This window comes from Gobius niger (assembly GCF_951799975.1).
Source record: "Gobius niger genome assembly, chromosome: 3".
NCBI lineage: Eukaryota > Metazoa > Chordata > Actinopteri > Gobiiformes > Gobiidae > Gobius > Gobius niger.
In genome coordinates this window covers 40,410,529-40,424,246 of record NC_136854.1, presented here as the reverse complement: position 1 = coordinate 40,424,246, position 13,718 = coordinate 40,410,529, and the positions used below count along the sequence as shown (strand labels likewise).

The 13,718-nt window shown below is 41.8% G+C and overlaps 1 protein-coding gene and 1 long non-coding RNA gene across 3 annotated transcripts in view; one reads left to right on the top strand and one right to left on the bottom strand.

Annotated features, from left to right (window-relative positions):
• grk4 (G protein-coupled receptor kinase 4) overlaps window positions 1-13,718 on the top strand; it is a 116,236-nt gene that overhangs the window by 47,491 nt on the left and 55,027 nt on the right. For both annotated transcript variants that reach the window (XM_079553402.1, XM_079553403.1), the window contains exons 3-5: window positions 2,495-2,607; window positions 5,151-5,228; window positions 8,810-8,910. In XM_079553402.1, coding sequence (XP_079409528.1) covers window positions 2,495-2,607; window positions 5,151-5,228; window positions 8,810-8,910 — 292 coding nt within the window. The remainder of the gene's footprint in view (window positions 1-2,494; window positions 2,608-5,150; window positions 5,229-8,809; window positions 8,911-13,718) is intronic.
• The window catches only part of LOC306960935, a 212,997-nt gene that overhangs the window by 193,548 nt on the left and 5,731 nt on the right, over window positions 1-13,718 (bottom strand). The window lies entirely within an intron of this gene.

The following is a 13,718-nucleotide window of genomic DNA, read 5'->3' as shown; positions in this document are numbered from 1 at the left end:
GTTGGGAGGCCGTCCTGGAGCTGTCACCACTCAGATGTCCGTCCCTCCGCCTCTTCCCGCTCGGTGCAAATGAATGTGTGTGGCCTGTTTGTGTTTGTATGTTGATGTGCGTGTTCATTGCTGTCAGTCTTTGATGGAAAACGTCCTGGGTCGTCTTCCTCATTTGGAACCAAAGGAAATATGACTCAAATGAACGCCATTAGTTCTAATAGACTGGGGCCAGCTGCAGCAAACACGCACAGAAACCCGCTAATGGAGACACAGATAGGCTTTGTCGTACTGTAGGCAAACATACAGTTGTTTTTGTTTGGTGGATATGTTACACACTGTCAGATTTATTACTGTATTGACCAGGGGTGCCCAAAAACACATATAACCGCAAATAATAATATAGTTACTTTATATATATTTTTGGTATACTTTTGAAATTGATTATATCTATGCAAATGACATGTTACATTAAAACAAATGTTAATTATGGCAAAATCCAAGTAGAACAAAATCAACAATTGTAGCCATATAGTGCAAAATGTAAACAACACCCCCACCTGTATCTAAAGTACCTACAGTGACTTTACCTCATTCATTTGTTAACTCAAAGAAAATGCCAAGTACATTTTTAACATGTACCTTTGTTGATGTCAACAACCTTTGCAATAGCACTTGGAAAAATGTGAAAGTTGATGCTACAGCGGTCTGTGATTGATAAATAACCAGACACTACAACAGAGTTTCCCCAAAATCGACTTTTTCAAGCTTTACATCATGTTATTATTCCCTCATTAAAAACATGCCTGAAGTGTTTTTTGAGTAATCTGTAAAAACTCTGATGGCGGCCATTTTAGGGATAGGTTTGCCCGAGTCCTCCTAGGAACGCCCCCACCTCCTGGAGACGCCTCCGAGCTTTCGTCACCAGCCGAGTAACCAACCACTGCTCCTCAGCAGAACCCCCTCCCCACTGATGCCACAGACAGCGTGTGGAGGGGGCGTGTCGGAAAGGCTCAGAGGTTCTTAAAGAGACAGAGGCCTATTTCAAGACATTCACTACAGCCATTTTGAGAGAGCAATTTTACACAAGGCAGTTATTCTAATTTACTGCATTTACAGACCAACAGAAGGTTTCGTCATCATTGTAGTGTGATATAGACTGGTGCTATGTGATTGAAAAAAGCATAATACCCCCTCTTTAACTTTGCAAAAGGAGTGAAACAGCGCCCCCAATTTGACGCTGGTGGCCAAAAAGTGTACTGCATCCATATTTACCATTGAGCATGAATGGGAGAGAGTTAACCAGATGCTGCGCAAAAGTAGGTCACCCTCTGGCGGGCCAGCGTAATTGTTCCGGCGTGGGCCCCACTTTGGGCACCCCTGGTATAGACACACACATGGGCTGTATTTTAATTAGAACTCGGTTTTGGGGCATTTTGAGCGGGACATAGCTCCAAAGTCTCCAAAGTTTCCAATAATGTGTCACTCATGGAAATCTGATCATATTTGGAGAAGATATGGCAGGTTGAATTTAGGAACATGGAGAGGCTTCTTCGAACTTTTTGCGTTTTTCTCTAAACTTGGGCTGCCGAGTGTCCCTGGTTTTCGTGACGGGGCACATGTGGCAGATGATATCGTCTACTTTAATTGTATGAAATTGCACTTTTTTACTATATACAGATGGCATCTAGGAATCGCCCATATATGGTCATGTTTGAAAACATTTAAGGGGGAAAAAACAATTTGGAGAAAAATCTACTTTCTCTAATTATTCAAAAACTACTTTAAAGGGACTATACAGAGTTTAAAAATGTTAAAATGATGTATTTTCCTCCCCCTACATGTTCCAGCCATGTCCTAAATCCTGCACTGTCACTCAAAAAGGTGTTAGGGTCCGAATTACCGTCATGCACGAGCTTAATATTGAAGGTGCAGTTACACATATGGCCTGAGGTGGCAGTAGTGAGTATAAAATGGCCAACTTGCATCCAGCCCCTTTAACAAACGCTGAATTATGAACATAGTTTTCTACTAAATAAAGATGCAAAGACATGGAGAGGAGCAAAGTGGTTCAGCAGCCCATAAATACATAAAAAACGGCTAACATGATGCTTCATGTTAGCATCGGGCTAATGCGAACGGTTAGCTAACACTAGCTACAACTGCCGCTTTTTCGCTTCTACTAAACAATTCGCTGTGAGAAAATATCCATATGGACCCGATTTAGACTTGACTTTATGTATGTGATATATAAGTTCATATTCCACCAGAAAATGGCTAAAAAGAGACTCTAAAGATTCTATTTCCCCCCTAGGTGAAGCCAAACCCGCTTCTATGACGAGATGCCGTATCTAATGAGCTGCTTTGAGCGAATATTGACTCATTAAACAGATTGTAACGTGTGTTCATGATCATAAGGGCAGTTTTTATCCTGTTTAGTGCTGATATGTCGTCCTTGTTGATTATTATAACTACTAAACAACCTTTTGTGTGTGTTTCTTTTCAGAGAGGGACTACACCAGTTTATGTGAGAAGCAGCCGATCGGCCGGCTGCTGTTCCGTCAGTACTGTGACACGAGGCCAGAGCTCAAACGCTGCATCGACTTCATGGACGCTGTGGTGAGCGAAGTCGCCGTATTTAACGTGATGATGCTCGAGGTATTTGTTCTGGTGTGACTCTCATTTACATCTCCCTAATGGGATCATCCTCAATCCAGTCTGAGCAGTGTGACGAAAAGGAAAACGTTCAAAGTTTAATGAACCGTGAATAATTGCTTTTTGACTAATATCGTCTCAATGCCAGGACTTTCTTTTTTTAAGTTTTCATAATAGATGATCCGGCGCAGAGGGAGCGATGTTGTACCTGCCGCACAGCTGGCGGTGCGCGAGGCCAACAGGGTCTGCGCTAAAACGGGGGGGAGGATCAGTCTCAACATGAGGAAGGTCGATCTCAAAGCTGAGGCCCTGAGCGAGAGCTGCTCACGGGCGGCAGATGTGGGGCTACGAAGCCGCTGCCTAGAAATAACATTTAGGTTTTTATGTGCACATGATGGGTATAACAAAGAGAATATAATGTTGTTGTGCTGGTAGAGCCAATTCATTTTGTGGAAGATCTACAGATGTACAAAATTGGATTCATCTCCAATGTCAAGAAATGTGGGAAAAAGTTGTGGCAAGAATAAGGACAAATTGTGAAAAAAAAATGGGGCAAAAATAGACAAAACTTGGGAATATATTGGGGGGGAAAATGGGTAAATGGGAAATTATTAGTAATAGAGAGAGAAAATATTGCAAGAGGTCCTGCCTCCACTGTGAAGTCCCACTCTCAAGCCGCCTCCACTGGCAGGACGGGAAATGCGCGGGACGATCGACTCCATGATTGGTCAGATTCATACTAATGCCTGAAAGACACCGTTTGTAAACTCCACTATGCTTAAACCCTTTAAGCATAGTGGAGTTTACAAACGGTGTCTAGATGCAAGTTCGTGATTTTATACTCACTACTGCCATCTCAGGCCTTATGCGTAACGGCAGCTTCTATATTAAAGAGATATTTCAGGATTTTTGACATAGGGCCTCATTTCCTAGTTATCCAGAGTGTTGCTGATTTCTGGAGATATTTCTTTTGTAATTTATGCGGTTCTTCTGTTTGAAGAGTTTCGTGGCGCTAGGCTAGTGCAAGACTAGCGCATTTCTATGGTATCAGCTAGCCTGCATTAAAAACAGTCTGACCCGCTCCACAGAGCACCTGAGGCAAATCGCTGATAACACCAGACTAACCGTATAAATGTCTGTGTCCATAGAGTGATTTGAACCATTTTGCATTTAAAATAACTTAAATTTGAGCAGCATCAGCTTCGTGGTTGTATAAGCAACGCAGCGGCGGAGTGATCTGCTAGAAAATAGTCCCTCAAAATGTGATCATTCATGTGATGCAAGGTCAGTTACATTCCAAACATTATTCTATGGACACAGACATTTATATGGTTAGTCTGGTGTTATAAGTGATTTGCCTCAGGTGCTCTGTGGAGCGGGTCAGACTGTTTTTAATGCAGGCTAGCTGATACCATAGAAATGCCTTGCACTAGCTTAGCGCCACGAAACTCTTCAAATATAAGAACTGCATGAACAACAACAACAAAAAAATCTTCAAAAATCAGCAACACTCTGGATAACTAGGAAATGAGGCCCTATGTCAAAAGTCCTGAAATGTCCCTTTAAGCTCGTGCATGACGGCAATTCGGACCCGAAGTAACACCTTTCTGAGTGACAGTGCAGGATTTTAGAGGCAGTTGTGGTGAAAATGAAAAAGTCTGGGCTCATTCTACACATTAGGACATGGCTGGAACATTTTTAAACTCTGTATAGTCCCTTTTAAGAGGTTAAAGAGTTCCTATGTGAGTTTATAACAGGTATGTATTTTAGTATCAGCATCGAAAGCCAAGTATTGCTTAAGTACCACCGGTATCCAACAGCAACTGTGTCCGGCCCTAATGATGATGCACATTTCTTAAAAACCTGCTCTAAGCCGCTCTGCAGTCGGGGCTTGTGCCTGGTCTCGGCCGTGACTCTGGCCGGTGGGTGGAGTGACTATTGGGGGTGATTAGAAACTTGGACAAGCTGTCAAAAGACGGGACCCCTCCCCTGTGTCTCCATGAGGTCAAGCCCACGTCAGAGGCAGGTCCCCTGGGTGAGCAGGCAAACACAGGCCCGGGCTTGTGTCGAGGCCCCTGGAGGTATGCGAGAAAGGAAAACAGGGGGATCATGCTTATTTAATGAGAACATAGCAACATTAGTCTTTCTCAAGGTAAGCAGACAAGCTCGGAGGGGGTTCGTGGTCCACTGACTGACAAGCAGCTTTTAGTTACTCTGGCTGCCTTCACCGCGAGCTTCATATATCTTAAAGAAAAGCCAGCCAGGTGCGGGTCATTTAAAGTCTGAAGCATTACCCTTCTGTAACAAAGCAGCGTTATTTATGTAGAGAAATATGTTACCCTTTTGGCCTGACGCTGTGCAGACGACACCATTTTCTTGACAAATTAGAAATCATCTCCTCCATCTTGCGCCTTTGTTTTGTCTTTGTGCCCTTTCTTTCTTCCTCGGTGCAGTACGATCAAATCGCTCTGGTAACTTTGCTTTTTCTTTGTGTTTTCCCCATACAGGCCATGTACCAACTAGCCCCTGACGAGAAGAGGAGGGACTGTGGACTGAATGTTTTAGACACATACTTCAATAATGGGGTAAGCAGTCAGAATGCGACAACCGATAAGGCTTTAAAAAAAAATTAATCTCACCCTTGGGCGACAACTGTCCATCGTGAACCTGAAAGTGTTGGATGTTGGGGAAAAGGGGGTAATGCGCCCGATCTGTAGTGGCCTGTATCCAAAAGTGCTTCAAACAACAAAGGGGAGTAACGGACGAGCTTACTGTAGACAATACACAGAGCGTCCCAGTGTTTGCCATCGGTGCTTTGTGTGGCCGCGCTTGTTCTCCTTGAATTAAATTAAAAAGTAACAACAGTCATTTATACAGGGCCTGGGCTTAGCCTGCCGAATAGATTTTAAAGCTGGGTAGTGTTATCACGATACTGTATTTGCAAACTCGATTCTCGATTTCGATACATAGATATGTTTTTAACTCATTGACTGCCAGACATTTTCAGATCAGAGAGCTCCCCACTGCCAGAGGTTTGTCAGGATTTTGACTGTTTTTTTTCAAGACCCACAGAAAATTTTGGTCGAGGTCTATGTCAACACGAAACTCATCAAAAGAAAGATTAGACTCTCTTCTTTCATCCAAAAAAAAAGTTTGTTTGTACCTCTTTCCATTCTTTATTAATCGTCCGTAGAAAATAGGTGAAATCATCCAAAATGCTGTTTTCTGACCAAAAAGCTGAGAAAACGAAAGAGCAATGCTGCCACCTAGTGACTCAATAAAAGGACTTGTAGTTCTTTTATTGAGTCACTAGGTGGCAGCATTAGGCAGCACAACTAAGATTTTAACACCAGACATGCTCAAGGCTTTGCTGCAGCTGTTCCCATTAAAAAAAACTAATTGACATCTATAGACGTCATTGGCAGTCAATGAGTTAATAGATCGTCAGTACGCACTCCTCCCTATTTGACGGTAAAATCATGTCGGATTTACAGACTCCCCCTGCCCAGCTCTGACGAAGCATGTTCCTAAAAAGGGAATAAGGGCGGGATCTTCACTGTAGACTCGGCCCTTGCTTGACATGTAGCTCGCGCAGCTCCAATGCTAACAGTCCGGCCCTCATTAGTATGAGATTTCCAAAAATGTTCTTGCGAAAACCAGCCTTGTCCCTTTTAATTGTAACTAACCCAGCGGTTTCACAGGAGGAATATCTAGCTTTTCTATCTAGCTGATTTAAGAAAATTAGGCACCTAAAGTGTGTCTAAAGTGTTCCAATGGGAGACTTGTGGCTATATGAAGGTACTACAGCAATGGCGGCCTCAAGTGTTGTTGTCACAAAGCAGAGCAACCAGCGGCCATTGTTTCCGATACCGATACTAGTATCGGGCCGATACCACAGGCTTGTACTCATACTCGTACTCATTCAAGAGGTCCCGATACCATAAACCGATACCATTTGACGTGCGGCCAGCGCACCTACGAGGCGCAGCTACGAGGCGCAGCTCTCAGCTGAGGAGAGAAAATAGAAACAAACTGGAGAATTCTTTAGTGTAAATACAATAATCCACATAGAGCTGACTTTATTACAGACTGCGCTCTCTAAATCAGAGTCTGTGTTGGATTTAACCAGAGCTTAATGTTGTTAGTGCTGCAGCGTCTGCAGTGTTTACAACATACAGGCTAACGTTGCTAACTCGCGGCTAGCACAGTTTTGGCCATTCTGACGCCGTTTTATGCCCAGGGGTTTATTCATCTGAAAAACTAACCCAGCGACTAAAAAGTCCTCAGAAAATCCAAATGAAAGACATACAGCATGTTTATATGGAGCGAAAATGAGCTGCAGCAGAACAATGAAAACGCTGTAGCTTCTCGCTAAGTTACTACAAACACACGAGAAAATCTACAGGAGCTGAAGTAAAGACGAAAAGAGACCATTTAAGTAACATCTCAATACTATTGTTAAATAAAAATATATAAATGAATAAATGAATATTAACTGTTTTGCATTTTCAGCTGCAATATTCATAGTCAAATACTTCTACTGTACTTGGTGATATAACCTACAATCTAAACTATTTGCAGCCTGGATTTGGCCCATGAGTCATGACCGTCATGTTAAACGCTGTCTGTGTCCGTCATGAACAGTGAACAGTCACTGCCATCGCATTTATGCAACAGCACAAACGATGTTAAAACTGACTTTTAAAATTCCTGTAAATATGAGTCAAGTACAGATCGGAAACGTGTAACTATACAGTTGACATTGGTATAATTTTTTTTGAGATTTTTTAGGAGAAAAAATAGCTTGAAGGGATATTTCAGGATTTTTGACATAGGGCCTCATTTCCTAGTTATCCTGAGTGTTGTTGATTTCTGGAGATTTTTCATGCAGTCCTTATATTTGAAGAGTTTAGTAGTGCTAGGCTAGTGCTAGGCTAGTGCATGTCTATGGTAACTAGTAGCCTGCATTTAAAACCTCTTCAAAATCATGGGCTCTTCCTCCAAACGTTGCCATGTCTGATTTGTAGAAAGCTCCTTTGTGAATTCCACGTGTAGTAATGCCGGCTGTAGGTAAACAAACTACTGTAGATCCGGTAACTGAGCAGATCACTCCGCCGCTGCGTAGCTACGACCAGGAAGCTGATGCTGCTCAAATATAAGTTCTTTTAAATGCAAAATGGTTATTCAGTCAACACAGACATTTATATCATTAGTCTGGTGTTATAAGTGATTTGCCTCAGGTGCACTGTGCTTGGGCAGACTGTTTTTAATGCTGGCTACTAGTTACCATAGACATGCACTAGCCTAGCACTAGCCTAGCACCACTAAACTCTTCAAATATAAGGACTGTATATAAGGACTGCATGAATTTAAAACAATATATATATTTCCAGAAATCAACAACACTCTGGATAACTAGGAAATGAGATCCTAAGTCAAAAATCCTGAAAAATCCCTTTAATAGCCAATGCTAACTGACACGTATGTAAACGAATGAAGGCGCTAGGCTAAGCTACACCATAGGAATGAATGGGCCGCCAAGCCAACATGCAAATTCTACAGTTTCTAAGAAAACGGCTCCTCCTTTCAACCTGGTACAGCGCCAGTAATCAGATCTTACATTTCAACAATGGATGTATTTAATTTTAGCATTTTATTCAGGGTTTAAGTGAGCACTTTTAACTTTCATTTAAGCTTTGGATGCAGCAGCAGATCCCTTGTAAACAGTTTAAATTGTATTACCTGCTTTTTTCATGGTTTGAAAATGGAAAAAATCATATTCCCCAGCTTTGAGGATCTAAATTAATTGGTCATTGCTAGAAGTTTAAATAGAAATGTTTCATAAAAGGAACCGCAATGAAATGAATGATTAATGATGTACTTCTCCTACACTGTATTTGTCAAATGTGGTCAGTGCTGATGTTATTCGTTCACATTTCGTTTTAAAGTTGTGATCTTTGAAGGATGGTGAAGTTCACACACTATGTCTTTAAATGTGGCGCTTTTACGTTTTCAAAAGACCATAAACTTGCCACGGCTGCTTTATTATTATTATTTTCTTGTCTTACCCAATAACACCACAGCCAGTCTCGTCTAACACGTTGTTGTAGCCGTAATGCGCCATCAAAGTCGTGTCCTAACTTGTAGCTCTGTTTCTTCTGTTCAGTCGGCGGCCCATTTGCCCGACATACCGCAGGACGTGGTGGCCGCGTGCCGGGAGAGATTGGAGCAGAGTCCGTGTAAGGAGCTCTTCAATGATTGCAACAAGTAAGTTCAGCCGTCTCCTGAGTGCTCACGTAGGGCTGGGTACCGGTAAACAATACCAGTATACCAGTAATACCAGTACCAGACAAAAAGTTTAGGCACTACCGGTATTAAAAATTGAAAGCAGGTAAAGAAAAACAAATCTTATATGTTTCAGATTTTTCCCCTCACCATTTTTCCTTATTTTTGCCACAATTTCTCACAATATTCCCTCATTCCCCCCCCAATTTTTCTCAATTTTCCACACATTTCTTTCCGATATGTGTGCGTAAATATTCAGCTTTCTGGTTCTATACGACAAATATTCTAGTATAGTTATCTGAAAAAGTATCTGTTGAAAACCAAGTACTGTTTAAGTACCGGTACCCAGCCCTTTACCCACATCTGGTATGAAAAATCTGCTTGAAGTTTCAAGGAGTTGAAATGACTGAAGCCTGTTCCAGTAGAGGTCGACCGTTATGGTTTTTTCAAGGCCGATGCCGATATGCTTGGCCGATATATTTGGCTGATTTTTCAAATATCTGGTCTAGTTTCAAGTTTCAAGTTTAATGGTTTTGTATAGCCCAATATCACAACAGAAGTCACCTCACAGCTGCAACAAACATTAAGGCAATAAAACAGAGCAATAAATATGACAATTAAAAGTTCAGGTGAATCCAGGCAAATATAATGTCCAATAGGAGGTAGCGACGAGCGGCGTGGGTGTTCCCCTGTCCTTAGACTCTCCAGCACGGCAAGGAAAAACTCAAAAACCCGGCAGGAGAAAAGAGAAACCTTGGGGAGAACCACAGAAGGAGAGATCCACTCCCATGGACGGACAGGCTGTAGAGACCCAGGGCCGAAGGATCCCTCAGCAGACGGGCCAAGATCACAGACCGTCCAGTCCTCAGAGGTTCCTCCATTCACCCAGGTTCCTCCGTTCGATCTAGACAGGCACTCCCTAGACACCATGTGAATAGTGATGAACAGACTACAGATAAATTAAATATTGTATTATATATATAATCCTGCATGAACACAGAATTTTGCGCAGTGATCAAAAATACAATTGTAGAAGTTAAAATTACTCAGCTATTGAATTCTAACCCTTACCCAGGTTCTGTGCTTCAAAATGACATGCAGCTTGTCCATGTTCCCTGACGTGAAACCTATATTTATTTATTTATTTGAATTAGCATATTAATCAACATGTCAGCAAAGAGCATCAATGTAAATATGCCGGAGTTAGCACAGTAGCTAATTTTCATCCGTTGTCCTAAGGCAGGTAAGATCAGCAAACATTAACTTAGACTATATACAGAAGAAATATATACACAATACATACAGAAATTTCACGGACAAAACACAACCAGCCTCGAAGATTCCCCCCAATGCTCCAAAAAAGGGATAATCTACCTGTGTGTGCATATCTGGTTAGTTTTTAACCAATGTTTCAGAGCACTTTTAAAAGTAAAATAGGTGCCACAGTTCCGGACTTGGGTTGGCAGTGTGTTCCATGACTGTGAGCCTCTGATGGAAAGCACCATTTGGCCAAATTTTGTCCCGCGCCGTTGAACATTACAGTTGCCTCTGGACGATGCTCTGGTAGTTACTCGATTACTAGTTTTTTTTACTTATGAAATCTGCTAGCGGAGGAGGAGCGAGACCATTTAAAACTTTAAAAATGAGGCAAGCATCCGTAACTTGTAGCTGACAATGCAATGTTTCTCCATTCCCCCGAGGCCTAGAGAGTTGTTTTAAAACAGGGGTGTCCGAACTTTTTTCATGGGGGGGCCGCATGCTGAAGCGTACACAGGGTGAAGGGCCATAGATCGGTGGTTAGTGCCGCAAAACCTTTGACTAGCAGAGGTTTTAATTGCGCCCCACACCTTTATTTATGCTCAAAACCTTCATGCCAGCTCTGTCTCACAGTAAAAGGTTAGCTGTTTGGTTAGAATTGTGTAGAATTATTACATTTCAAATAAAAAGGACTATCTCTGATTTTTTTTTATTTTTTTTATTCGTTTATTACGGACATCACATGTACATTGGGCAAACCAGATGCAATGATTTTAGTGCGTTAGCAAACGTGCTAATTTACAGCACCTGTCCATTAAAGCAGAAACAGTACATATTAAAGCAGTACTAAGTAACTTATTTACCTTAATAAATCCTTTCCGTAGTCCCTGTGGGGGTAATACAAGTGTTTATGGGATGATTGGAGGGTCTTTCATCGCCCCCTGGTGTCTCTGACCAGAAACCCATGTTTGCAACTTGACTGCCCCCGGTGCAGAGAAAGCAATACACACTAATGGAATCACGAAGAACAAGCTAACATGCTAACGGGCAAAGCTAACTGCGGGCTAACGTCACTTTAAACAGTATTTACAGCCAAGTTTGAGTGAAAAAAAATATTTCTATTGTATAATTGGATGCACAGTAACCCTCTATCCCTTCGCCTTTCCTGTCTACTCTCCAAGGCAATTAATAAATTAAAAAATCGTAACTTGCTACTACACCTGCAGTTGCGCTTATGGCCTTTAGGGGGAAGAGTTACTTAGCACTGCTTTAAAACATGACATGCATGACACACAAGTCATGACAACAGAAGAAATCATACATGTTAATCATTTTTGTTATTTATGAGAACAATGTTGAGTGGATTTTAAGTAGTGTTTTAATTTAATCTTAAATGTGGTATCGTTTGTTTTTAGTTTTATGTCATTTGGTAAATTATTCCAGGGCCGGGCTCCGACAGCTGAGAAGGCCGACAGACCAAAGCTCGATCTGCACATTGGAACAATACAATTACCATTGGTTACACCTCTTGTTGCAGCTCTGTTAGTACAGTTTAGATGCACGGCTAATTCTGAACGTGGGAGTGAGTCAGAATTCAGACACTTAAAAAATAGTTTAAGAGTGTTAAAATTAATTTAAGAATTTATACTTCTGTATAATTTCACATTGATGCCGGTGTCGGGGTTTCTTGTTAAAAGACCTTAAGAGTTGTTTTGTATAGAGACCATAAGGGTTTCAATGTAGTTGAAGAGACTTGGGACCAAGTGGTGGAGCAGTATGATAAGTGCGAAAAAATCATTGCATTCATATATAATTTGGCTGTACGGTGAGTTATATCTCTACGAATGAAACGAAAGCAATTCAAAGTTAGTTTTGATTTTTTTTGCCAAATATTTTGCGTGAGAATTGAATTTAAGATTTGGATCAAGAATTATACCAAGATACTTGATTTCGTTGACTTGGTGAATGTTCTCACCAGAAACGGTCACCTAGAAAACACTATTTATAATGATGAAGTGTCCCGATTCAGCAAGAAGGCAGAGGGCCACCAAAAATTGGTCTGAGGGCCGCATTTGGCCCCCGGGCCGCACTTTGGACACCCCTGTTTTAAAAGTATAACCCTTTGCTTTTTCCAATGCAAAAAAAACGGGAAGTCTCTATCACTTTCGGTCCCGGAGATGTCGGCATTTTTTCTTCGCTAGATCAAACTCCAGCCTTAGGTTATACTTACCATAGACAACCATTTGCTTGGTTCATGTGGTCAATGGTCAAAACTGCCCTAATTCTTCACAGACACAGGATGAACTGACCGTCCGTGTCTGTAATAGCAGCAGTAGTGTCTGTTTTGCTGCATGGGCATCCACAATTTCAATATATACATGATCCTCTGGTGGAATCCACATCCACGACTCCCTTGTTTTATTGCCTGCCTACTTGGACCTGAGTAACATTATTTGACGTAGAGGCGCAGCGCTGTTCCCCGCAGAGACAGTGTGGGACTGTGGGCCTGTCAGTGGTGATGAGGCGGCAGCTGGCACCTGGGGTCTGGGGCCAATGAAAAAGCGCAGTGGGCAGAGGGTGCATCCGGACGACTGGCACCAGAACAACAGGCACCTCAGTGTTGCTCTTAGACACACACCGTTTTACAAATGCACTCACACTTCTGCAGGTGTTTCTGCTTCCTGTCCGTGAGCCAGAGCAGCAAACAGACCAGGGATTATTGCCCCGAATGTTCTTCTCGCGGCACAGACACAACGTCCATACACTCACCTCAGCTTCACTCTGGGCAATTATGTTCAACGGGACTATCGTGAATAAGTTATTTACTTTGAAAAGTTACAAGTTGCTGTGTGTTGTGTTGAGCCGTGTGGTGTCATTGTGAAAGTACCTGGAACTAAACTGGCAAAGTCTCATCCAATTGACAACTTACCTGGTTCAAGAGCATTTGCTAAGAGTTGGTAATAGAGACTTGTTTTTTGTACTTAACCAAGCAGTTTACTTTACTTTACTTTACTTTACTGTAGTCTTTATTTAAGGGACATTCTGGAAGAGCATAGAAGGGCCACTGGCTCTTGGGCCACTGGTTTGGCCTCTCAATTGTCTCCTTAACCTCCAATCTTACGCCTTAACCGAGCTTTGCCCAAATCTAAAAGCTCAAAAGAAAAGCGCCAAAATAGAAAAACGAAAACGAGGATGAACACGGGACAAGAATGTGCCGTAAAAGCAACAAAAAATGTGACAAAAACGTGGCATAAACATGACAAAAAAAGCAACAAAGAGACAAAAACACAGCAACAAAGCAATGAAAAAAGCAACAAAAAAGCCACAAAAAAGTGATAAAACAAAATGACAAAGCCACAAAAGTAATGAAAAAACAACAAAATCATGACCAAAAAGTTGCAATCACTCTTGTAAGTCTTAGCTTTCAAATGAGGCGTTACACTGTTCCTCTCCAGTTCAGGAGCTTTTAGATTTGGGCAATGTCAATATGTATTTGTGCTGTGTGCATTTACGCTAGTGGGCCACACTGGTCA